At 42.9% G+C, this 24619-nt stretch overlaps 1 protein-coding gene across 4 annotated transcripts in view; it reads left to right on the top strand.

The window, feature by feature from the left end:
* LNX1 (ligand of numb-protein X 1) overlaps positions 1 to 24619 on the top strand; it is a 124792-nt gene that overhangs the window by 84526 nt on the left and 15647 nt on the right. For all 4 annotated transcript variants that reach the window (XM_064367101.1, XM_012441094.3, XM_012441095.2 and 1 more), the window contains 3 exons: positions 2010 to 2381; positions 20670 to 20804; positions 23802 to 23979. In XM_064367101.1, the coding sequence (XP_064223171.1) occupies positions 2010 to 2381; positions 20670 to 20804; positions 23802 to 23979 (685 nt within the window). The remainder of the gene's footprint in view (positions 1 to 2009; positions 2382 to 20669; positions 20805 to 23801; positions 23980 to 24619) is intronic.

Genomic DNA, 24619 nt, shown 5'->3' with positions numbered 1-24619 from the left:
TCTATATCTTCTTAAATTGTTGTTATAGCAGATTAATAGAACATGTTGTATTTTAGCTAATCACAATCACCTCTTTGAAAGTCAATTTCCTGTAGTCTTATGGCCCTCTGTGAAAATAAAAGTAATCTCTATGCTAGTTCCACCAACCCAGAGACATTCCAGGGGAGACGGGTGTTGGAATAGAATGCTTTGGGTGTACTGTTCTCTGAGGCTTGGTTAAGGGGAAGGACTTTAAGGAGGAATTTCCAGAACAGAAAGGATAAAGAGCTGTTTATCAGACAGAAGTCCAGTGTTTGACAAGAAACCCCTCCCTGCTCATATATTTTCAAGCTGATACTCGGATAACAGTTCTATCCCCTCCTATCCCTTCTAGGTTGCTGAGGGACCGGCTTCTGTCACATTATGAGCTGTTTCTTTGGCAAACTGATTGGAATAAGAGGAGAAATAACCTAAAGCAGTTTTCACAGAAATGCTGAAATTCCCGCTGACCTCCGAGGTGGAGCATAAGACAGGGCCCCCGGAGCAGTCAGCAGTACAATCAGCGACACTGAGCAAGGCTGCCTCCCAGTTCTAGTGGAAACTATGCTGCCTGGGAGGGTTGCATAACAAAACATTTTGATTCTGTGGCCTTCAACTGGTGCTTACAGGCAAAGGGGCTGCCAGGACTATTTAGCAGGTGACCCTGACTCCCCTGACCTTCTCTGGGCCTGTAGGTGATGGGGGAACCCGGCCCTGCCACTTTGGGTGCTCTACTCACCTGTGCTTGGACAAGGGTGGTGAGTTTTGCTTTTGCATGAGGGAACCTCCAGAACTGCACTAAAGAATGTGTCCTCAAGGAAGGCCTTTGTAAAGCTCATTCTAAGCCTTCTCTCACCATTAGCTGCAAATACAAGAAACCTTATCAAACTACAGAAATTCAAGAGAGTTATTTCTCCTCTGTGGGGCCTCCTTCCTCAAGCACAGAGTGCAGCACTTGCTGTGAAATTGTTTTCTTCCAGGGTGATGACTAACAGGGGGGGTCTGCAGCCTCCAGGCTGGGCCTGTGTAGCCAGGGAAATTAAAACCAGAAAGCCCCGTGCAGTATCGGCCCTACACATCATTATGAGGCACAAATGAGAGGGCTGAGCTTAAGCTTGTTTAAGGAGCTTTATAAAGAGATCTAGCCTTTCTTTTTTTGAACCAGAGTTTCGCTCTTGTTGCCCAGGCTGAAGTGCAATGGCAGGATCTCAGCTCACCGCAACCTCTGCATCCCGGGTTCAAGTGATTCTCCTGCCTCAGGCTCCTGATCTAACCTTTCAGTAAAAAAGCCTAGAAACTTCCTTTCATATTAGTTTGTTTCAAACTGTGTGAGGATTTCTTCCTTTTGCTGAGAACACAGGCAAAAAACCTTGCAGAGGATCACCCTGAAACCTGACACATTCCCATGCGTACACACACAGTATCACACGCACATACACTCCATCGTGCTCACATACGCGCAGACCCTCACTCGCACACTACCACATCTACATTCACATGCAGTGGTGCGGACTGGAAGTGCTGGTATGCGTTGACCCAGGAAGAAAAATTCAGTTGGAGATTTTTGGGAAGAAAATGTCAACTCGGCTTACGCAGCCATTTATGCAATCATTTGAATGAGGTGAATGTGAAAAATGCTTTTCTTTTGCCTTTTTTCCTACCTCATCTTCCTTCCCTCTCTTTCTGCTGGCTAAAAAATGATGACAACAGGAATGAAGGCCAGGATTCTGTGAATAAGTATGTGGGCTCAGGTAAGAACGAGGTGGAGAAAGATGGCGTCTACTCCCAGAGGCCTGGAGAGGTGCAGCAGGCACACTGGGAGAGAACAGGGTTAGAAATGCGGTTGGAACGTGTGGTTATTGGACACAGGATGAGGGGGGAGAGCAGAGCAGTTTTTAAAGACAGGATCCTGGCTGTGCTGTGGGCCTGGACCTTTCAGGAAGGGTTGTGGCAGGTGGAGCTGACCGCATGATTGTTCCACCTGCCCCCAGGTCAATGGGATGGACATCAGCAATGTCCCTCACAACTACGCCCTGCGCCTCCTGCGGCAGCCCTGCCAGGTGCTGTGGCTGACCGTGCTGCGTGAGCAGAAGTTCCGCAGCAGGAACAATGGACAGGCCCTGGATGGCTACGGACCCCGGGATGACAGCTTCCATGTGATTCTCAACAAAAGTAGCCCCGAGGAGCAGCTTGGAATAAAATTGGTGCGCAAGGTGGATGAGCCTGGAGTGTTCATCTTCAACGTGCTGAATGGCGGTGTGGCAGATCGACATGGTCAGCTCGAAGAGAACGACCGCGTGTTAGCCATCAACGGACATGACCTTCGATATGGCAGCCCAGAAAGTGCAGCTCATCTGATTCAGGTAAGTCACAGGTCATTCCAGGATCCCAGTCAGAAACCCTGGACGTGAGCAAGAATGCACATCCCCCTTGAACCAGGCACCCTGTCACTACCACACGTGTCTTGCACTGCCTCTCTTTCAAGGAGCCGGGATGTAAGGGCCAGCATTTTCAAAGCTTCTGTCCAGGTAAGAACATTACTTGGCCAAGCGTGGTGGCTCATGTCTGTAATCACAGCACTTTGGGAGGCTGAGGCAGGTGGATCACCTGAAGTCAGGAGTTCAAGGCCAGCCTGGCCAACATGGTGAAACCCTGTCTCTACTAAAAATGCTAAAAATTACCCAGGAGTGGTGGCAGATGCCTGTAATCTCAGCTACTCAGGAGGCTGAGGCAAGAGAATTGCTTGAAACTGGGAGGCGGAGGTTGCAGTGAGCCAAGATTGCGCCATTGCACTCCAGCCTGGGCAACAAGAGCGAGACTCCATCTCAAAAAAAAAAAAAATTACTCTAGCGAATGATGAGTTTCAAGGCCATGGACATTCCCTAGGTGTTGTGTTGCCAGCCATCCAGTCTGACTGTAGATAAACACGTTGGGTTGTATGCTACAATCTCACAGAATTAGGATCACTCAGGGTCAGCAGGGTTGTGTCATCCCTGTTCCCAGTATATTTGTTGTAGACATTCTGGGCACATCCAAGACATCTACTTGTCCTAACTCCCATAAGAAGCTGTGCCATGCTGGATATGGCAGCTCAGCCAGGTGTGGAGGTTCACACCTGTAATCCCAACACTTTGGGAAGCAAATGCAGGAAGGTGGCTTGAGCTCAGGAGTTCAAGACCAGCCTGGGCACCATCATGAGACATTGTCTTTACAAAATTCAAGAAATTAGTAAGGCGTGATGGCATATACCTGTAGTCCCAGCTACTCAGGAGGCCAAGGCAGGTGGATCACCTGAGGTCAGGAATTCAAGGCCAGCCTGGCCAACATGGTGAAGCCTCATCTCTACTAAAAATACAAAAGATTAGCCAGGCTTGGTGGCAGACATCTGTAATCCCAGCTACTCGGGAGGCTGAGGCAGGAGAATCACTTGAAACCGGGAAGCGGAAGTTGTAGTGAGCTGAGATCATATCACTGCACTCCAGCCTGGGCAATATAGCAAGACCCATCTTACAAAAAAAGAAAGCTGTGCCATGCATGCACCAGGGATCCTCTGGACAGAGTAAGTCTTAGTCTCCATGGCTAAGTCCAGGTGACTTGGAAAGCACATGGAAACCCAAGTATGAGCCTGAGAGGAAGCCCCCTAATAAGAGAGGGACACTCATTCTTGATCACTCCGGCAAGTAGAGTTCATGACAATGTTGAAACTAATCCACTTTTCTGACCAGTATGATGTCATCAAGCACTCGCACGTATTTTGTTGATTTTGTCATGATCATCCTTGAAATTTTTTTTCCTTCACTTGAACTTTAAGATGATTATCAATTAATAGACAATTGTAACTAAACTTTTTATTTTGAGATAATCATCATTTAATATGCAATTGTAAGAAATAACACAGAGAGACCCCATGTCTTGTTACTGTTTTTCCTAGTGTTGACATCTTGCAAAACCATAGTATGACATCACAAGCATGCTGTGACATTAACAGTCATAACGGAATATTTCCATCATCACAGAGATCCCTATAAAAGTTGCCTTCTATTGCCACATCCACTTCCCTCCCACCGCACCTCCTCCTCAACCCTTGGAAATCTCTAATCTGTTTTCTGTTCCTATAATTTTGCATTTCAAGAATGTTATATAAATGAAATCATATATAGACTTGGGGGACTGGCTTTTCTCACCCAGAATAATGCTCTGATATTTCTGTATCTCAATGACTTTTCATAAGCTGTGAGCTTTATTCTTAGAGGAACAGACTTTGTTCTGAGTGCTTACGTTCTAACGCATTTATTTACTTCATCCAGCAAATATCTGTTAAGTTCTGCTGCTTACCTGCCCCTGGATTAGATGCAGAGAATAGAGGGATGACTACTTGGATTATTCTCTCAAAGGACTCCCCAGTGTGGCAGGAAAGCTGGACTTTTTCTAAATGACTGCCCATGCAGGCTAACACTGCTGCAGTGGAGAAATTCAGTATGACGGTGCTGCAGGTGCAGGGGAGGCTTTTGCTTGGCCGGGCCTATGAAATCCTCAGAGGAAGAAGAGCTTGAACTTGGGGCTTGAGGAATGAGCCAAAGTTCTCCAGGTGGACAAGCCAGCAAGGGCCATTCTAAGGAGACACAAGACAAAAGAGCATTTCCTTAATAACCCACGTGTTAGTCCATTCTCATGCCACTGATAAAGACATACCCAAGACTGGGTAACTTAAAAAGAAAAAGAGATTTAATAGAACCACAGTTCCACGTGGCTGGGGAGGCCTCACAATCATGGCAGAAGGTGAAAGTTCAGTCTTACATGGCAGCAGGCAGGAGAGAATGAGGGTCAAGCAAAAGGGGAAACCCTTACAAAACTGTCAGATCTCGTGAGACTTACTACCGCGAGAACAGTATGGGGGAAAACACCCCCATGATTCAATTATCTCCCACTGGGTCCCTCCCACAACTTGTGGGAATTATGGGAGTCGGGTGGGGACACAGGCAAACCAAATCGGCCTATTAGGGAAATAGTAAATAATACCTGGAGCCTGGGGTGTGTATTTTAAAAAGCAGCCATGGGCCAGGCACGGTAGCTCACGCCTGTAATCCCAGCACTTTGGGAGGCCGAGGTGGGTGGATCACGAGGTCAAGAGATCGAGACCATCCTGGTCAACATGGTGAAACCCTGTCTCTACAAAAAATACAAAAAATTAGCTGGGCATGGTGGTGCGTGCCTGTAATCCCAGCTACTCAGGAGGCTGAGGCAGGAGAATTGCCTGAACCCAGGAGGCAGAGGTTGCGGTGAGCCGAGATCGCGCCATTGCACTCCAGCCTGGGTAACAAGAGTGAAACTCCGTCTCAAAAAAAAAAAAAAAAAAAAGCAGCCATGGACGAGGCCAGAGACAGATCATGTGAAATATTGAGAGCCATGCTAAGGACCTCGGACTTTATCCCAAAGCCATGGGGGCATCCTTGGAAGGGTTTAGGAAAGGAAATGGCATGATCTTCTAGAAGGATCTCTTTAAGGCAGTGGAGAGCAGAAAGGAGAAGGGCAAAGTCCAGAGGCCTTACCTTAAGAAGCTTTCTCAATTATCCAGCAAGTCTATGTCAGCTTCCACTTAGTGACTGAAGTCTTCACACCCGGAGAATAGGCAGTAAGTCAGCAGCAGTAACTGACTGAGCCCTGTACCAGATTCCATGCAGGGTGATTCAAAAGACTGCTTGCCCTCAAGGACTTGATCGTCTAAACACAGATAAATTTGCCTGCACCTGAGATCTGGTTATGTGATTCTTCCAGGTGCTGACAACTCTCTTCACCGTCCTGTGCAGTAGCTTATCCCTCTTCTTGAAAGACGACCAAGTGTTGGATGGTATTACTGTCGTTGTAGACCTGGGCAGCCTGAGGCAGAGGGTGCACGTGGACTTATCCTTCTCCCTGTGCCCGCCAGGGCAGAAAGTACACGTGGTACCTCAGCTCCTGAACTGTAGCCTTTGGCGGTGTCCCAGTTCCGAGGTGGCACCCGGCCCCCATGGATGCTGACCTGACCAAGAGGGCCTGAGCTCATGCCCCGCAGAGCAGGTGGGAAACAATACCAGAGTTAGAAGAGGCATTTTCTGGCCAAGCGCAGTGGCTCACGCCTGTAATCCCAGCACTTTGAGAGGCCGAGGTGGGTGGATCACGAGGTCAATACATTTTCTTTCTGAGGTGTATGCCATCTATTCCCAAGTTCATGTGGCTGCCTCACCTTCTCCTCTAACCACACTTGCACCTCCAGATGCCTGCTTCGTATCTTCCTGCGGATATGGCAGAGGCATCTCAAACTTCTTGTTCAAAACTGAACCCTTGGCTCCTCTTCATTCCACCCCTTGCCCACCCAACCTGCTCTCCCCTAGGTCATTCCCCGTCTGTAAAAATGGCACCGCTCTTTATCCAGTGACTTGAACCAAAAAGAACCTTGACTCACCTCACCGTCCCTCCCCCAACCCATTTTGGCCTGGTCTGGGTGATGGCCAGAACCTCTTTGCTGGCCTCCTGCCTTCCACACTTGATCATCTCCCTCCTGCTCTCCACACAGCAGAGAGAATGAGCTCTTTACCAGGCCCCTCCAGTCAGGATGCCGCTCTCTTCCTCTCAGCCCTCTGAGGCTTCCCGAGACATCCTTACCATGACCTGCCATCACCTGGCCTTCTGTTCTCTCTCCAACCTCATTTATTACAGAAGAGAATGTCTAGTATTCTCCCCGCGTTTAACCATGTGCCGCATTGCCGCCTTGTTGCTCTGAAGAGCATTTCTGCCTCAGGGCTGACATTCTTGCTGTTCCTCTGCCTGGAAGAATCTTCTAAATATCTGTTTGCCGCATTCCCATAGTTCATTCAGGTCTCCCTTCAACTGTCACTTCCTCAGAGAGCTCTTCACTCTCAGTCCTACTTAGAATTGTGTCCACTTCTGCACATATATACTTTATCCTATAATATGTTTCAATTCCTACCAACAAATATTACCTGCCAGATAGTACAGTAAAGTGTTGTATCCTCAGCCAGGCACAGTGGCTCATGCCTCTAATCCCAGAACTTTGGGAGGCCAAGGTGGGTGGATCACTTGAGATCAGGAGTTCGAGACCAGCCTGGCCAACATGGTGAAATCCCATCTCTACTAAAAATATAAAATTAGCCAGGAGTGATGGTGCATGCCTGTAATCCCAGATACTTGGGAGACTGAGGCAGAAGAATTGCTTGAAACCAGGAGGCAGATATTGCAGTGAGCCAAGATCATGCCATTGTACTCCAGCCTGGGCAAAAAAAGTGAAACTCCGTCTCAAAAAAAAAAGAAAAAAAAAGTATCCTCAGTGCTTAAAGCAATGCCTGGCAGTAGCAGGCACTTGCTAAATATTTGCCAAATGAGTAAGTGGAGTCAAATTATGAACATCTATGTGTATCTAAAATATATTTTATACATTAACTTTATCTCCTAGGGATTGGTTATCAAACTATTTACCAAAGAAGCACCAAATCTGCTTTCATGTATTATATCTGCTCTTTGTCCCCCTGAATTTGTTCAGTAATTATTGGCTGAGCAATTTCTTTGTGCCAAGAGGAGTGTGGTATCATGGTGAACTAGGCTGGCACAGCTCCTGGCCTCTTAGAGCTTAGAATGTATTCCTGCCTTTGATCTCAAAATGACCAAGTCAGTATTAGGCAGTGGCATTAGCCAGCCAATGAGTGAGAAGAGAAAATAGACCATGTTTATGAAAACATTTACACATGGAAAAGGGAGAGTCCATTGTATTTCTTTATGAAGAAACTGCATTCTTAGCATAGTTTTTTTTTCCTCACTTTGAAAATTAGCTTTTTAGGTGACCAGCAGTATTTTTTCATGTTACCCTTGTTAACTCCCTCTGGAGGTCAGTCAGTGCAGCTCACATTTTGGAGATAATGTTTGCCAACTATACTTCACAATAGGCAAAAGAAAAACACTTACTATGTCATTTGGAAAAGTTGTGAGTACATATGGCACTCTGCTTTTGTAGATTAATAACAGAGGAGCAAAAATCATTTTTTCCCTAAGAAAGTTAATTTATGAAATAAAATCTTGCCTAACACTGGGACTTCCTAAAAGATTATTTTGCTTACTAAACAAAGCCAACATGCTTTATAAGCAGGAAAACACTTTAAAAAAAAAAAATGGGAGCAAAGCTAGTTGAAAAAGAAATGGAAAACACGGACTGCTGGAAAAACCCAGCTAAGCAATCGCATGTTGTTTCTCAAGAGTGGATTTTATTTATGTGATATTTGTAACACACACCAGGCTGAGGGGTTTAAACTAAGTACCCTTCAAAGGTTGAGACTCAGATTTCTAACCAATCCTTGGCTATGTTGCCTTTGTATGTCTACTCCATGAATCACATCTGCCTTACAAAGAAATTCCCAGACAACATGTTTTTTTGGTCATGTTTTCTCCCACAGTACCTCACATTCAGCTTTTTTCTACGTTATTTCAGGGAAGAGTTATTACAGAGAAGCCACAACTATTTTATATTTGACCGGCTTTACATATATTCAGCTCTAACCTCGGCTTACTCAGCAGAAGCCTGGGTTTGCCAGGCCCTTTTAAGAAGAAAGTCCTTATGGAGATGGAAGCCTCAAATACGGTGCTAATGACTTTTGTAGCAACTAAGTACAATCTTACTTTTCTCCATTGTCATATCTCAAGTGTTCTGGGCATCATGACTGGAATAACTATGAAAGAGACAGCTTTTTAGAACTGTCTGATGTCACAGCTAAGATAACAGAACAAAGAAGTAATGGACCAAAGATTCAGATTTGAATGTCCCTCTTAAGGCTTTTTTCCTTAGGCTATTCCAGACTTGATGCAGAAACTGAAAATATTCAAAGCCATTTGTAGAGATGATAGTAGGGGTTTTCATCAATACTGGCATATGTGTAATTGTTTCTTTCCTTATATGAATCAATATTTAAATGAGAATTAATTTCATCAAAGAACATTTGACAACAGGCTCTTCAAACTTTTGATTTTTTTAAATGAGATAGACCTTCAGACAGAACCACAAAGCAAATAATGGACTACTCGCATTACCTAAATGTATTTTAAATGCATAATTCCAGCTCATGAATTCTGCTGTATACCTGCAAAAAAGGTAGAATTTTGTTGACCTATAAACATTCAAGTCCCCCGGAGGCAGTAAGAATCGCCAGCGAAATAAAACCTGATAGATCTATTTTTAATAGATAAGTACACCTAATCTGGAATTAAATCTCTACTTAAATTATCTTACCATGGTTTTGTGGTAAATTTAATGCACATAGACTTCATTATACATAGATTCTTTTTTTATCTCCTCGAGCTGAATTCTCTAAGTCCAAATGATTTTTATATAGGGCTGTAAATTTTATGCATTCTTGATAAAGTATACGACTTGGTAAACTGTGCAGCTTTTCAACTTAGAATTTCATGAGTAAACATTATGTGTAGCTATACACTGCAAATATTAGGGGATCTTGAAACTTCACTACCCTTCCTCTAACCCAAATATCCCCCCAAAATACATATTTTTATAGAACATAATCATGAGAGTAACTTCTAGATACTGTAAGATAAATGGTGTCTGAGGCAAGAATGTTGAGTCATTTTACTGACGCAGCTACCAGCAGATTCAGAGAATCAAGAACTAAATCCTTGTCCTGACTTCATCACTGACATCTTTATGACCCCATATAAGTCACCATCTGTATTATCATTAATGTCTTTGCATCTAAAGATATATGCTTCTGGGAACATAAGGGTGAACATGGAGCTATATAGTCTACTGGGAAAAATAAACCATAAATTCCTGCCCTAATTCTCCTTTTCTACCCTGATCAAATCTTAAGATCCTGTTTACTAGGTTTCTTCAAACCCTCCTTAATTTCTTCTGTCCTTGGCCAGACTGGTTGCTTTTAGCTCATTGAGGGAGCTAGCACCTCTCCAGCAGAAGATACTCATAAGCTTTTTAATATACCAGGCACTGTGCTGGGGTCCGAAGTTTCAATGGCAAACAAATCAACGCAGATGAGATTTGCTCTGACCAAACTCATTTTATACGAAATATCAACTTAGAGTACACCATTCATTCATTCTAGAGTTATGTTTCTGGAGCCTCCAACTTGTTGCTCAGTGGGAGGAATTTTTTTCCCTGGAAGTTCTTTTGTTCACCAGAACGAGGGGAAGGGGCAGGGTTCTGTTTTCGTACCTTGTTGTGAAATACATTGAGACATTGACAGGAATGACTGATGACTTTGATATTTTTCTAGCATGTCATTTGGTTCTCTGATACTTCCAGTTGTCTGTATTGTCATGTAAGGTCTGTGTGCCATCATGTGGTCTCAGGGGTAGGCTGCTCTGCTATAATTTGTTCTATAGTGTAGTCTTGAATACCTCCTTGTCACCTTTCAATTAATCCATAGGTAAAGACAGGAATCTACTGAGTTTTTGGATTCATAGAGCATAGAGACAATCCCCTAGGCTTGTACGAATGACGAAATGGAAACGCCACTAATGAGGTCTTTAGTGCAGTTGGTTCATCAGCAGAAAGACCCTACTCTGTACTGGGCAGACCAGGACTCATCTTCTGGGCCCTATTCTGCATGTGCACACACACGGCTTTATTACAGCGAGTCCAGAACTTACCATGTTTTTGAGATGACTTGAAAACATATTAAATGTTGAAAAAAACTAGGAATAGTTGACTGGAAAGGGAAATAGCTAAGACAGGACAATAAAATCGATCTTCAAATAGGGCTATCACAGGGAAATTGATGTGGGGTTGCCCTACTGGGCATAACTAGACCCACGGGCGGGCGATAGGATGGCAAATTTAAGTTCAGCCTAAGGACAAACATTGTGATTAGTGTTGTCTAAAAATGGCCTGTGCTGCCTTGGGACACAGTGAGCTCCCTGTCATTGAGGGTATTGAAGCATGAGCTGCGTGACAACATGGCAAGGAATGTGTAGGGAAATAGGATGATTTTATAGGCTATAGAGAAAATGCTGGATGAGATGATGTCTCACATCTCTCGTGTGTCTGTGACTTTCTAATTTTATGGAAACAGTGCCTTCACAATTTCCCAGGGCTTTGTGAGCACAAGATGGATTCACTGAGGATGATACTTGAACAGTTGCTGGAAGGGATTCTAAAATGGGGCAACCACAGACGGTGTAGAAAGAGCCATCCCCACAAGTATATACTGAAAATCATTTAAAGCCAAACTGTCTCATTCTGAGATACTTGGAAAAGAAACCAGTGAGGAATGCAGGATTATTTTTTCTAAAGAGGTGATTATTCAAATATCATGTTAATATAAAATATGTTGATGATGAAACCCTAGAAGTTGAGCTCTATAAGCAGCTTATATAGTTATCAGTCACATTACAGCTCTCACCTGTCTGTGTAACAAGGGGCCTGTGCAATCAGGCATGAGTCTCCTGTGGACCAAGGCTAGGCTATAATGGGAGCTATGTACATGGTCTGCCTATGCTGAACAACACAGTCCTGAAGCCCAGCAGTCAGTTTGGAGTCTCCTTCCAAGTGTATGTGTAGAATAATACCCTGCGGCATTGTGGGGAGAGGGTGGCAATTCTTTATTTATTTTTATTTTTTTGAGAGAGTTTCACTCTTATTGCCCAGGCTGGAGTATAATGGTGCAATCTTGGCTTATTGCAACCTCTGCCTCCCGGGTTCAAGCAATTCTCCTGTCTCAGCCTCCCGAGTAGCTGGGATTACAGGCATGAGCCGCCACGCCTGCCTAAGTTTGTATTTTTAGTAGAGACGGGGTTTCTCAGTTGATCAGGCTGGACTCAAATTCCCGACCTCAGGTGATCCACCCACGTTGGCCTCCCAAACTGCTGGGATTATAGGCGTGAGCCACCGTACCCAGCCAACTCTTAACTTTCTTAACTCGAAACTTTATAAAACTAATACAAGAAACACAGGAATAAATGAACCCAGTGAATTTTATATAGTTTATAATACATTTTACTTAAGCATATAGCTATATGTCAAAAAGGCAGTGAATGTTATGCATTTGGCTTGACTCTAATCATTCTCTGCCAATGAGCAGGTGAAGCCTTTGGCTGGATGAGAACAGGTACTTGACCAACTCGTGCTCTCCCCGTAGGTATCACTGGTTCTCATAGTCACTGTATGGACTCATGCGACGCCCAGTCAGTAGAAAGATGCCCTGTGCTCCAGTGTACAGCTCTGCAAAATGCTGCTCCTTGGTGGTGGCGCATTTGACTCCCATCTCTCTGCTCTGTAAAGTTCTTGGTCTATGTTTCACCCTGATGGTATGGGCAGTTTTCATGAGCCATAGTGGATTTTGGAGGGGAAAGAATTGCAGGCTAAACACAAAGGAAGATGCTTGCTTGGCAAGAGGTCACATAACGTTCCCAGACTCCTTCCAGCTATAAGAGATAGGCTTTGTTATTTAAAGATGGGTAGATATAAATGAGGCTGCTGGACTATGTTTTTCTTTGTTTAGCTACTGTATGCATTCATGCAATGCCAGGACAGTAGAAAGATGCCCTGTGCTGGCGGGGCTTGGTGGCTCATCCTGTCATCCCAGCACTTTTTAGGAAGCCAAGGTGGGTGGATTGCCTGAGGTCAGGGGTTTGAGACCAGCCTGGCCAATATGGTGAAACCTTGTCTCTACTAAAAATGCAAAAATTAGCCAGGTGTGGTGGCGCATGCCTGGAGTCCCAGCTACTTGGGAGGCTGAGGCAGAAGAATCACTTGAACCTGGGAGGCAGAAGTTGCAGTGAGCTGTGATCATGCCATTGCACTCCAGCCTGGGTGACAGAGCAAGACTCTGTCTCAAAAAAAAAAAAAAAAAAAAAAAAAAAGGAAAGAAAGGAAGATGCCCTGTGCTCCAGTGTATAGCTCTGCAAAATACTTAGTTCTATCATATAAATATGATTGGCTGTTTTGAGTCAAATCTCAAAAGAACAGAGAAAAGCAGTCATTAAACAAAACAACAGATAGCAAGTCTTTCTATACAAATGCTACTCAGTTTTAATTCTCTTTTCTTCTCTGAATATTAGATGGTTCCTATTGGTCCTACCTCTGGAGACCCTTCAGTGTAGTCCCTGTTTCTCTTTAATGGCACTCCCACCTTGACTGTCCCTGAAGTAGGAAACATTCCAGGAGGGCAGGAATCATGTTCTCAAGGTTCCCAGTGTGGTGTCTGGCCCAGGGCAGGCATAGATCAGACTTGGGGACAGAGTGCTTGTCAGGAGGCTGCCAATAAGCTAACATCCACAGGGGAGAATATGGATGGCATCAGAACCCCTTCCCCTTAACCTGTAGAAAAGAGAGAGGGATGCCGGGCACTGTGGCATGCCTGTAGTCCCAGCTACTCAGGAGGCTGAGGCAGGAGGGTCATTTGAGTCCAGGAGCTCTGGGCTGTCGGGCACTCTGCTAATCAGGTGTCTTCACTGAGTTTGGCATCAATATTGTGCCCTCCCAGGAGCAGAGGACTACCAAGTTTCCTAAAGAGGGGTGAACCGGCCTAGGGTGGAAAAGAAAGAGGGAGTCTAGTGCTTGGGCTCTTGGGAGAGAAAGGATGATATGATACAGCAGCCAAGCTATGCAGATTGTAACTAGTGTGTCCAGAATTTGCCTAGATCACAGTCTAGGATGCCTAAGGGAGAGGAAACTTAAAGCCATGTCTTCTAATGAAGGTAGCCGCAATTGTTAAAGCATCCTTTTGCCCAAATTGCAACATCCTAAGAGATGCAAGAGAGAAGCCGTCTTGCCTCTTTCTTGCAGTGAGTTACTCCTTGCTTGCTGGGATGACAGATCTACTGTGTCCACTTTCTTGGCAGGCATCATGTGGGTGTGAAATAAACAAGTGTCTGCCATTTTCTCATTCATCTTTCTGTGTCTCCCCCATGTTCCCCCTCCTCACACTCACACCACATTCATGCCGGTGGAAAGAAAGATTCTCTGGTGCTAGGGGCTATTTTTCTACACTGAATCCAGCTGCTGCTGATAGGAGTTAAAGCCAGGACAAGCATATTAGCCCATTTCTACCTTAAATCTTCAAACACTACAAAAGTGCATCAAACAAAGTCTTCCTGGGAGCAATTTACAAGGTGGCTGGTAAGAGCTACAGATCCAGTCTTGAAAAGAATTTCTCTCCAAGTAAATTGATACCAGAGTTATTTATTGTTGTGATATTCCTGCCAACAGCTTAATACCAAAGCCAGCATTTGAAAATCCAGTGAGAAATTTGTGCTCGAAAATGTGAATTAAATAGTTCTTCCAGGCCTCTCCTTGGCAATTTGGATTTTGCCTGGCAAGTTGATTCGATATGTAAGTCTAAAATTTTCTCAATTCTTATGAGGCGCTTAGATCATATGGCTGCTCCTCATTCAAAATGAACGTGATGCAATTTGCAGGCCTATGGACATGCTGCTAGGATCCTTCAAAACATCGGAATTTCCCCTAAGAGAGCAAATTCGAGCTCAGTAATTGGAATTTTGACCTGAATGTTCACCACTTCTTATCTTTTAGTAATTTCTGCTTTAGAGAGTTCCCAAAGATAATCTTATTTAGAAGAAGGGAGGCTTATAGTACAAAGAAGGACATAGCTATTACAAATACTCTGCAAGAAATGGATTTAGTTGGCTAATTGCATCGTTCTTCATGTTGGCTTTCTTCACGATTGTTTCCTGGGCTTTTTGTTTTTGTTCTGTTCAGACACAGGCTTTATATGTGATGAGAAACACCAGGGAATTCAAGATAGACAGGAGAACAAAGGCAGGATACGTTAGCCATGGCTGGGGAGATCAGAAGTGAAGGCCATGCTTTATGTGAAGGGCATGGGCAGAGGACTCCAACTTCTTTTTTAGGTTCTTTTCAGTAGGATTTTCTAGTGTTTGTGAAATGAATCAACTTACCTGGTCAATCGTCCATTGTGATGTTACAATGGACATTCTTACTGTGCCCTAGCAGTTGTCTCTAAAAGTTCATTTAATTCACAGCTACCCAAATCATGACCCCCTAAGTTTCAAAAGAGCGCTGAGAAGTGGTGTTATCATAAGAATGCAAAGTCATGAAGATTTGGACTGGTCAGTGTCAGACAACCATAAGGGATTTGGTTTCATTGGTGGGTGGTTTTTATTTAAGTTTGTTTTGTTTTGCTTCGTTTTTGTTTTTGTTTTTTGAGATAGAATCTTGCTCTGTCACTCAGGGTGGAGTACAGTGGCACAATCTCAGCTCACTGCAACCTCCACCCCTGGGTTCGAGCAGTTTTCCTGCTGCAGCCTCCAAAGTAGCTGGGATTACAGGTGCCTGCCACCATGCCCAGCTGATTTTTGTATTTTTATTTTATTCATTTATTTTTTAATTATACTTTAAGTTTTGGGGTACATGTGTAGAACATGCAGGTTTGTTACAAGGGCATACACGTGCCATGGTGGTTTGTCGCATCCATCACTCCGTCATCTACGTTAGGTATTTCTCCTAATGCTATCCCTTCCCTAGCCCTCCACCCCCTGCTATCCCTCCCCTAGACCCCTATCACCTGACAGCCCTGGTGTATGATGTTCCCCTCTCTCTGTCCGTGTGTTCTCATTATTCAACACCCACTTATGAGTGAGAACATGTGGTGTTTGGTTTTCAGTTCTTGTGTTTGCTGAGAATGGTGGTTTCCAACGTCATCCATGTCCCTGCAAAGAACATGAGCTCATCCTTTTTTATGGCTGCATAGTATTCCATGGTATATATGTGCCACCTTTTCTTTATCCAGTCTATCATTGATGGGCATTTGGGTTGGTTCCAGGTCTTTGCTATTGTGAACAGTGCCACAATGAACATACGTGTGCTTGTGTCTTTATAATAGAATTATTTATAATCCTTTAAGTATATACCAGTAATGGGATTGCTGGGTCAAATGGTATTTCTAGTTCTAGATCCCTGAGGAATCGCCACACTGTCTTCCACAATGGTTGAACTAATTTATACTGCCACCAACAGTGTAAAAGCATTTCTGTTTCTCCACATCCTCTCCAGCATCTGTTGTCTTTTTTTAATGATCACCATACTAACTGGCGTGAGATGGTATCTCCATGTGGTTTTGATTTGCATTTCTCTAATGACCAGTGATGATGAGGTTTTTTTTCATATGTTTTTTGGCTGCATAAATGTCTTCTTTTGAGAAGTGTCTGTTCATATCCTTGGCCCACTTTTTGATGGAGTTCTTTTTTCTTGTAAATTTGTTTAAGTTCTTTGTAGATTCTGGATAGTAGCGCTTTGTCAGATGGGTAGATTGCAAAAATTTACTCCCATTCTGTAGGTTGCCTGTTCATTCTGATGAGATAGATAGATAGAGATATAGATAGAGAGATAGATACAGATATATAGATATAGATACTTTTTTTTTCTGTGCAGAAGTTCTTTAGTTTAATTAGATCCCACTTGTCCATTTTTGCTTTTGTTGCCATTGCTTTTGGTGTTTTAGTCATAAAGTCCTTGCCTATGCCTGTGTCCTGAATGGTATTGCCTAGGTTTTCTCCTAGGGTTTTTATGGTTTTAGGTCTTACATTTAAATCTTTAATCCATCTTGAGTTAATTTTTGTATAAGGTGTAAGAAAGGGATCTAGTTTCAGCTTTCTACATATGGCTAACCAGTTTTCCCACACCATTTATTAAACAGGGAATCCTTTTCCCCATTGCTTGTTTTTGTCAGGTTTGTCAAAGATCAGATGGTTGTAGATTTGTGGCATTATTTCTGAGGCCTCTGTTCTGTTTCATTGGTCTGTATCTCTGTTTTGGTACCAGTACCATGCTGTTTTGATTACTGTAGCCTTGTAGTATAGTTTGAAGTCAGGTAGCGTGATGCCTCCAGCTTTGGTTTTTTTTACTTAGGGTTGTCTTGGCTATGTGGGCTCTTTTTTGTTCCATATGAAATTTAAGGAGGTTTTTTTCAATTCTGTGAAGAAAGTCAATGGTAGCTTCATGGGGATCGCATTGAATCTATAAATTACTTTGAGCAGTATGGCCATTTTCACGATACTGAGTCTTCCTAACCATGAGCATGTAATGTTTTTCCAACTGTTTGTGTTCTCTCATATTTTCTTGAGCAGTGGTTTGTAGTTCTCTTTGAAGAGATCATTCACATCCCTCGTTAGTTATATTCCTAGGTAGTTTATTCTCTTTGTAGCAATTGTGAATGGGAGTTCACTCATGATTTGGCTCTCTGTCTGTTGTTGGTATATAGAAATGCTTGTGATTTTTGCACATCGATTTTTGTATCCTGAGACTTTACTAAAGTTGCTTATCAGCTTAAGGAAATTTTGGGCTGAGATGATGGAATCTTCTAATTACACAGTCATGTCCTCTGCAAATAGAGACAATTTGACTTCCTCTTTTCCTAATTGAATACCCATTATTTCTTTCTTGCCTGATTGCCCTGGCCAGAACTTCCAATACTGTGTTGAATAGGAGTGGTGAGAGAGGACATCCTTGTCTTGTGCTGGTTTTCAAAGGGAATGCTTCCAGTTTTTGCCCATTCACTATGATATTGACTGTGGGTTTGTCATAAATAGCTCTTATTATTTTGAGATACGTTCCCTTAATACCTAGTTTATGGAGAGTTTTTAGCATAAATGCTGTTGAATTTTGTCTAAGGCCTTCTCTGCATCTATTAAGATAATCGTGGTCTTTGTCTTTGGTTCTGTTTCTTTGATGGATTACCTTTATTGATTTGTGTATGTCGAACAAGCCTTGTATCCCAAGGATGATTTTTGGATTTTTAGTATAGAAAAGGTTTCCCCATGTTGGCCAGGCTGGTCTTGGATTCCTGACCTCAAGTGAGCCACCTACCTCGGCCTCCCAACATGTTTGCTTGAGATTTTTAAAACAAGGTCCTGGTTCCTGAAAGGGAAAGTGAGTTGTTTGCTCTGGGAAGGAAGATGTAGAAAAGGCATTGTCTTAGTTCATTTGGGCTGCTGTAGCAAAATACACTAAACTGAGTGGCTTATAAATAATAGAAATTTATTTCTCACAGTTCTGGAGGTTGAGAAGTCAAAGATCAAGACACCAGCAGGTTTAGTGTGTGGGGACAGCTACTTTCTCACAGATGGCACTGTCTCACTTTGTCCTTACATGGTAGAGGGGCAAACAAGCTCCCTCCAGCCCCTTTCATAAGGGCACTAATCCCCTTAGGAGGGACCTGCCTTCATGACCTAATCACCTCCCAAAGGTCCTATCTCCAGATGCCACCATGTTTTAGGTTAGGATTTTAACATGTGAATTTGGGAAAAACATGTTCAGACTATAGCAGGCAGGAAGCAAATATCTCCACCCCCATTGCCTGAGTCAGTGGAAAACAGCATGGAATTTCAGTGCCCTCATTTCATGACCTGACTTTCCCCCTAAGCCCAATAACCATCCTTGTGTAGGCAGAAGGCTGGCAGGTCACTGCCCCTGCTCTGCTGTGGTGGTGAGTGGGCAAGGGATGGGATGAAGACAGGAACCACCAAACCTTACTCCTCTCTCTTCCATCTCCCTTGTCCCTAAACCAGGTTTGTCTTGGGAACCTTTCTAATCAAATCTTCCATGCCTCATTCATTTTCAACTTTTACTAAAATGATAGAAGTCAGCTGGCTATTTCAGCCTAGGCCACCAGAGAGCCCTGTTTATGTGAGTTTAAGATTTAGGTCTAAGATTTAGAATGAATGGCCTGCAGCTCTGAAATCTCAATGGTCAGGAATTCTCGAATAATGACCCACACTATCAGACACATGTGAAATGAATCTGTGGCAGAAAGACAGTTTGTAAATGTATCATTGTATTAGTCTGTTCTCATGCTGCTAATAAATAATAAAGACATACCAGAGAGTGGGTAATTTATAAAGGAAAGAGGTTTAATGAACTCAGTTTTACATGGCTGGGGAGGCCTCACAATCATGGTGAAAGATGAAGGAAGAGCAAAGGTATGTCTTACCTGGTGGCAGGTAAGAGAGCTTGTGCAGGGGAACTCCCATTTATAAAACCATCAGATCTTGTGAGACGTGCTATCATGAGAACAGCATAGGAAAGACCCGCTCCCATGAATCGGTTACCTCCCACCATATCCCTCTGTCAACACACAGGAATTATCGGAGCTACAATTCAAGGTGAGGTTTGGCTGGGGACACATACAAACCATATCAGTCATGTGGAGTGGACCTTTCCAATAAGCACTATATTTGCTGTTCTGAATGCCTGTCTAAATATCAATGTACACAGCAGAGAGAACTGGCAGTCAGAATAAGTGGTAGTCACATAAAAAATAAAGAATCAAGGCAAAGGACTCTTTTGCAGTTTTAAAAATATTTTATATGTTATTAGTTTTAGGGATACAAGTGGTGTTTGTTTACATGGATGCATTGTGTAGTGGTGAAGTCTGAGATTTTAGTGTACCTGTCACTTGAGTTGTGTACATTGAACCCAATAGGCAGTTTTTCATCCCTCAACCCACTCACCCTCCCCTCCCCTCTTCTGAGTCTCCAAAGTCCACTACATCACTCTGTATGCCTTTGCATACCCAAAAGTTAGCTCCCACGTACAAGTGAGAACATGCAGTATTTGGTTTCCCATTCCTGTGTTACTTCGCTTGGAATAATGGCCTCCAGTTCCATCCAAGTTGCTGCAAAAGACATTATTTCATTCTTTCTTGTGGCTGAGTAGTATTCCATGGTATAGGCACGCATACCACATTTTCTTTACCCATCAGTTGATGGGGACTTAAATTGATTCCATGTCTTTGTGATTACGAATTGAAGGTAAAGGATTTTGATTAGGCTGTATTAATGTGTGAAGTCATCCCCATATTTCTAAAGTGCTAAACCTTTTCTGTGCCCAAATATTTGCAAGTGTCAGGCTCAGGATTTCTCTTCCTGCAGGGGCAGGTTACTGCCATTAACTCCATCTCTTTTTCTTTACGTGTACCATTGATCTCAGACCTTTGCCTTGGGCTGCTACTTTACATTGTGCACCTAATTCTATTCGGGAGACTTTAGGACGTGGCTTGTATGTAATAGAACCATTAATTAAAAATGAATTAGCAGCTGGGTGTGGTGGCTCACGCCTGTAATCCCAGCACTTTGGGAGGCTGAGGTGGGTGGATCATGAGGTCAGGAGTTCAAGACCAGCCTGGCCAAGATGTTGAAAGCCCATCTCTACTAAAAATCCAAAAATTAGCCGAGTGAGGTGGCAGGCACCTGTAATCCTAGCTACTCGGGAGGCTGAGGGAAGGAAAATCACTTGAACCCGGGGTGGAGGGGGTGGAGGTTGCAGTGGGCCGATCCAGCCTGGGCAACAGAGTGAGACTCTCTCAAAAAAAAAAAAAAAAAAATTAGAATCTAATGATGCCTTTTCAAAGATTGGAAGGAACCAAACCTTTCCTAGGTTTTCCCTTAGAGCAACATTTACTACCTGGTTTAAGGATAAAGGAGAGAACTCTCATGCTCTTGACAAATTACAAGACGAGTATTAACAAAAAAATCCCGACGAACTAGAAACCATGTTTTTCCATAAAAAATGGTGTAACCAAAATGGCGTCTTTGTAAGCCCCTGGTGCTGGGTGCAGTGGACGGAGGCTGACAGTGGGTAATGCCTGTGTCTTCTTGCCCAGGCCAGTGAGAGGCGTGTCCACCTGGTCGTGTCCCGCCGGGTTCGGCAGCGGAGCCCTGACATCTTTCAGGAAGTCGGCTGGAACAGCAATGGCAACCGGTCCCCAGGGCCAGGGGAGAGGAGCAACACTCCCAAGGTGAGGCCCCTGGGGCAGGTCTCCTGCTCCTGCAAGAAGCTATTGCTTGGGAAGGCTGCTTGCTTTAATATTGCTAAGTATTGCCTTTGGACTTTTTCACTTAAACACTTTGACTTGTAAAACTACAAGCCCAAAGTCTCATATTTAAGACTTGAAGAGATAACAGGTGTCTCCCATCCAAGCAGGAGAGGGGAAGGTCCGGGAAAGTTTTGAAACCTGATCATGCAGACCTCATACAGGGACCTGATTTCTAGTCTAATCCAAATAAATGACATGTTTTTACCAAGAGTTACCTTGTTTAAGGACTGTATTTTATTCATTTTGAAGTGAAGCAAGCAGTTTGCTTGGTTTTTGGCTTTTGAATGTTTCAGTCTGACTAGAAATTAAAATAATGATTTCCCCATTATTTTTAGTTTTTGTTTGTGTTTGCCAAAGGGCCCAGGAAGATAATTTAAACACTTAGAGCTCATGTAACATTAGGGAGTTCTGGGGATTGGTTAAGAGTCCTATAGCTTTGGCTTGGCGTCCTGTTGTGATGCTAATGAGCTTCTTTCAGTCATTTCTCCTGAGTTCTGCTTTAATTGCATCACTTGTAACTAAAAAAAATTCTTAAAGGTAGCTCGTTCTTCTTGCGACAGAGAATAGGGAATGCCCTGTTCTTTCCACGTCAATCTATGTGTTGGTTGGAATAGCTTACAAATTTAGTTTTTGAGTAACATATACAGAAACAATATTCAAATTTTTTATTTTGGAACATCTCTGCTTTATACTGTGTTAATTACAGCGCCGACAGGGTTATACACCCTTCTCGGTTCTCCAGCCAGCCAAGCGTCATAAATCCATAAATTCCATGTTGATTTGCAATAAGGAGTCTAGACACTCCAAATATGTCCTATGAAAACATTTTATGGATAAGGACTCCCTGATGTCTCTTTACTAGTAAATACCTAATGTTTAAATTTAACGGATAGTCTTTATTAGTGAAAATCTAGTTTATTAGCTTAATTAACTAATTTTAGTTAACTAATTTTAGTTGAATTAGCTAGAATATGTCATATTCTAAGTTATCAAATTGTGGAGAAGGTAGCCTCCATCTGCACTGTGGTTTTACCATTCCTTCCACCCCTTCATCATGAAAGAGCTGGGAGGATCTGATCACATTTCTGCTGTAACCCTCTGTCATGAGTTGTAATTCCACGAAAGGTACAAACTGACTTAGTGGGAATTGTAATTATTTCCATTTTAACTTACGTTCTATCTGCCTTCTGAAATATCCTCACAAAAAAGTAATAGATTTAAAAAAAACTAAGACATATATGGCTGTTTGATGATTGCAGTTTTTATATTCTTACTAAAATTTTGTTTGGTTTTAAAAATAAGAGCTTAAACAATTCAAAGAAATACCAAAGACAACAAAGCAGGATTTGTGGGACAGAAAACGTTTAGCCAATTAAAAAAGTTAAGGAATGATAGGCATCAAATTTTGCATGGTTTACCTCTGTGGGGAGGAGGAAGACTGTGAGCAGAAAGAGGCATAGAGGGACCAAGTGCACTTGGACTGTTTATTTCTAATGTAGAGTCTCGAGGTACATGGGTAGGTCATTTTGTTATTCTTTATGCTGGTCTAAAATGTTTTATTCTAAAAATCTAAAGCAAATATTGTAAAATAGAAATGTGTCTTATAGTTTGACAAATACTCAGGTACCCATGGTGTTTTTAGTTAGCCTAAACTATTTTATCATAAATTATGTTTTTGAACATTGGGGAACATTCTAAGGTATCCAAAGTAAGGTGAGGAGACTGGAGAGAAAAGATAGATAGGCTGGGCACAGTGGCGCACGCCTGTAATCCCAACACTTTGGGAGGCTGAGGTGGGCGGATCACCTGAGGTCGGGAGTTCGAGACTAACCTGACCAACATGGAGAAACCCCGTCTCTGCTAAAAAAAATACAAATTTTGCCCAGCGTGGTGGCACATGCCTGTAGTCCCAGCTACTCGGGAGGCTGAGGCAGGAGAATCATTTGAACCCAGGAGGCAGAGGTTGCAGTGAGCTGAGATTGTGCCATTGCACTCCAGCCTGGGCAACAAGAGCAAAACTTTGTCTCAAAAAACAACAACAACAGATAAATAGAAAAGTCATGTCTATCATACATAACTCTCCTTCTCTCCAGCCAAAGTCAGGCAACCCTGGGTGTCTGAAGCTTTCACAGATGGTTTTTTTCCATTGCCGACGTCGGTCTCTTTCTGGTTGAGAAAGGAAATGGTTATGGACTTTGGTTCATGAAACACAGGACACATGGGCATGTGTTGTATTTGTGGCATTTCAGCCACTGCATGCAGCCCCTCAGTGCACAACTAAATATAGCTTGCTCACTGCAGGCAAGGCTGTCTGGTAAGCACTGAGCAGGTGTGAAAGAAGACTCTATAAAACATGGTTACTTTTTTTAACTTAGAAGAGTTCCCGATACTCATAAATGTTTTTGAAATGCTGACTCACTATTATCAGAAATAAATGGCTGACTTGAGAAATTTTGGGTGCAGTTCACTCTGTGTGTTTACGATTCCTCCATGGCCAGGTGCAGTGGCTCACACTTGTAATCCCAGCACTTTGGGAGGCCAAGGCACTTCAGGCCAGGAGTTCATGACCAGCCTGGACAACAAAGCAAGACTTTGTCTCTACCAAAAAAAATTTGAGAAATCTATTTTTCCAGTGGTTTCCAATCTGTTACTCCCTCCATTTTAACTCTTTCCTTTTGAAATGTAAACTTTATCTGAGTTAACCTATAGAATTTGTGACCATGTAACCCTATTATGGTTGGGGGTAGATAAGGTGAGGGTTCTTTCCACATGTCTTTCTCTGTCATTTCAAGAACCACCATCATATTTATGCAGCTTTGGTAGTTTTGCATGTAGAAAAAATACCCGCTTTGCATTTTCTACATGCAAAAACTACCAAAGTTGTGAATTCATGTGCCGTTTTTCTGTCTGTGCCTTCAGCCCCTCCATCGTACAACTACTTGTCATGAGAAGGTGGTAGATATCCGAAAAGACCCCGGCGAATCTCTCGGCATGACCGTCGCAGGGGGAGCATCACACAGAGAATGGGATTTGCCTATCTATGTCATCAGTGTTGAGCCTGGAGGAGTTATAAGCAGAGACGGAAGAATAAAAACAGGTAAAAAGTAAAGGGATTTTAAAGGCACTGGGGTGTCAGAGTATTAAGAGAAATTAATAGCTTGTTATGTTAGGCAACCATTTTCAAAATTAATGAGAGCGTGTGGGAGTGATCAGCCAGGACTTTTGCTACCCATTGACCATGATTGGTTTGAGTATAGTTACTAGACCAGGTTCCGCTCTTCTCAATTGCAACCCACCAAATAACTGCTTAGAATGAGTGGAACTAAATTATTACTTGCAAGTAAAGCTAGAATCTCCAAACTGTTCCAGGAATTAATAGAGAACTATACGGTTATGAGCAAGTTGCCTCTATTAAATGGCATAATTTAGTTCCATTCATTCTAAGTGGTTCTTTGGTGGGTTGATCTAGTGATGAAACATGAATTATTCCATTATATGGGTTAGATAGAGAAAGTCATTTGATAGATTTGATTCAATGAATACTCGTTAAGTGAAAATAGCATGCTAGATACTTTCCCAGGTGAAAAGTATTTCACTACTTTAAGCTCATGTGTTCTGGCCTACTTTGAGTAAATAAAGGAAGGTGATATCAAATTTGCCTCTACAAATATGTATCCTTAATAATATTGTCAAGTCATACAAGAGGGTAGCTCAGATTAATGAGGAATTACGCCATT

This window comes from Aotus nancymaae, unplaced genomic scaffold, assembly GCF_030222135.1.
Source record: "Aotus nancymaae isolate 86718 unplaced genomic scaffold, 86718_ANA_hifiasm-v0.15.2.pri h1tg000006l, whole genome shotgun sequence".
NCBI classification, from domain to species: domain Eukaryota; kingdom Metazoa; phylum Chordata; class Mammalia; order Primates; family Aotidae; genus Aotus; species Aotus nancymaae.
This window is presented reverse-complemented; position numbering and strand designations above follow the sequence as displayed.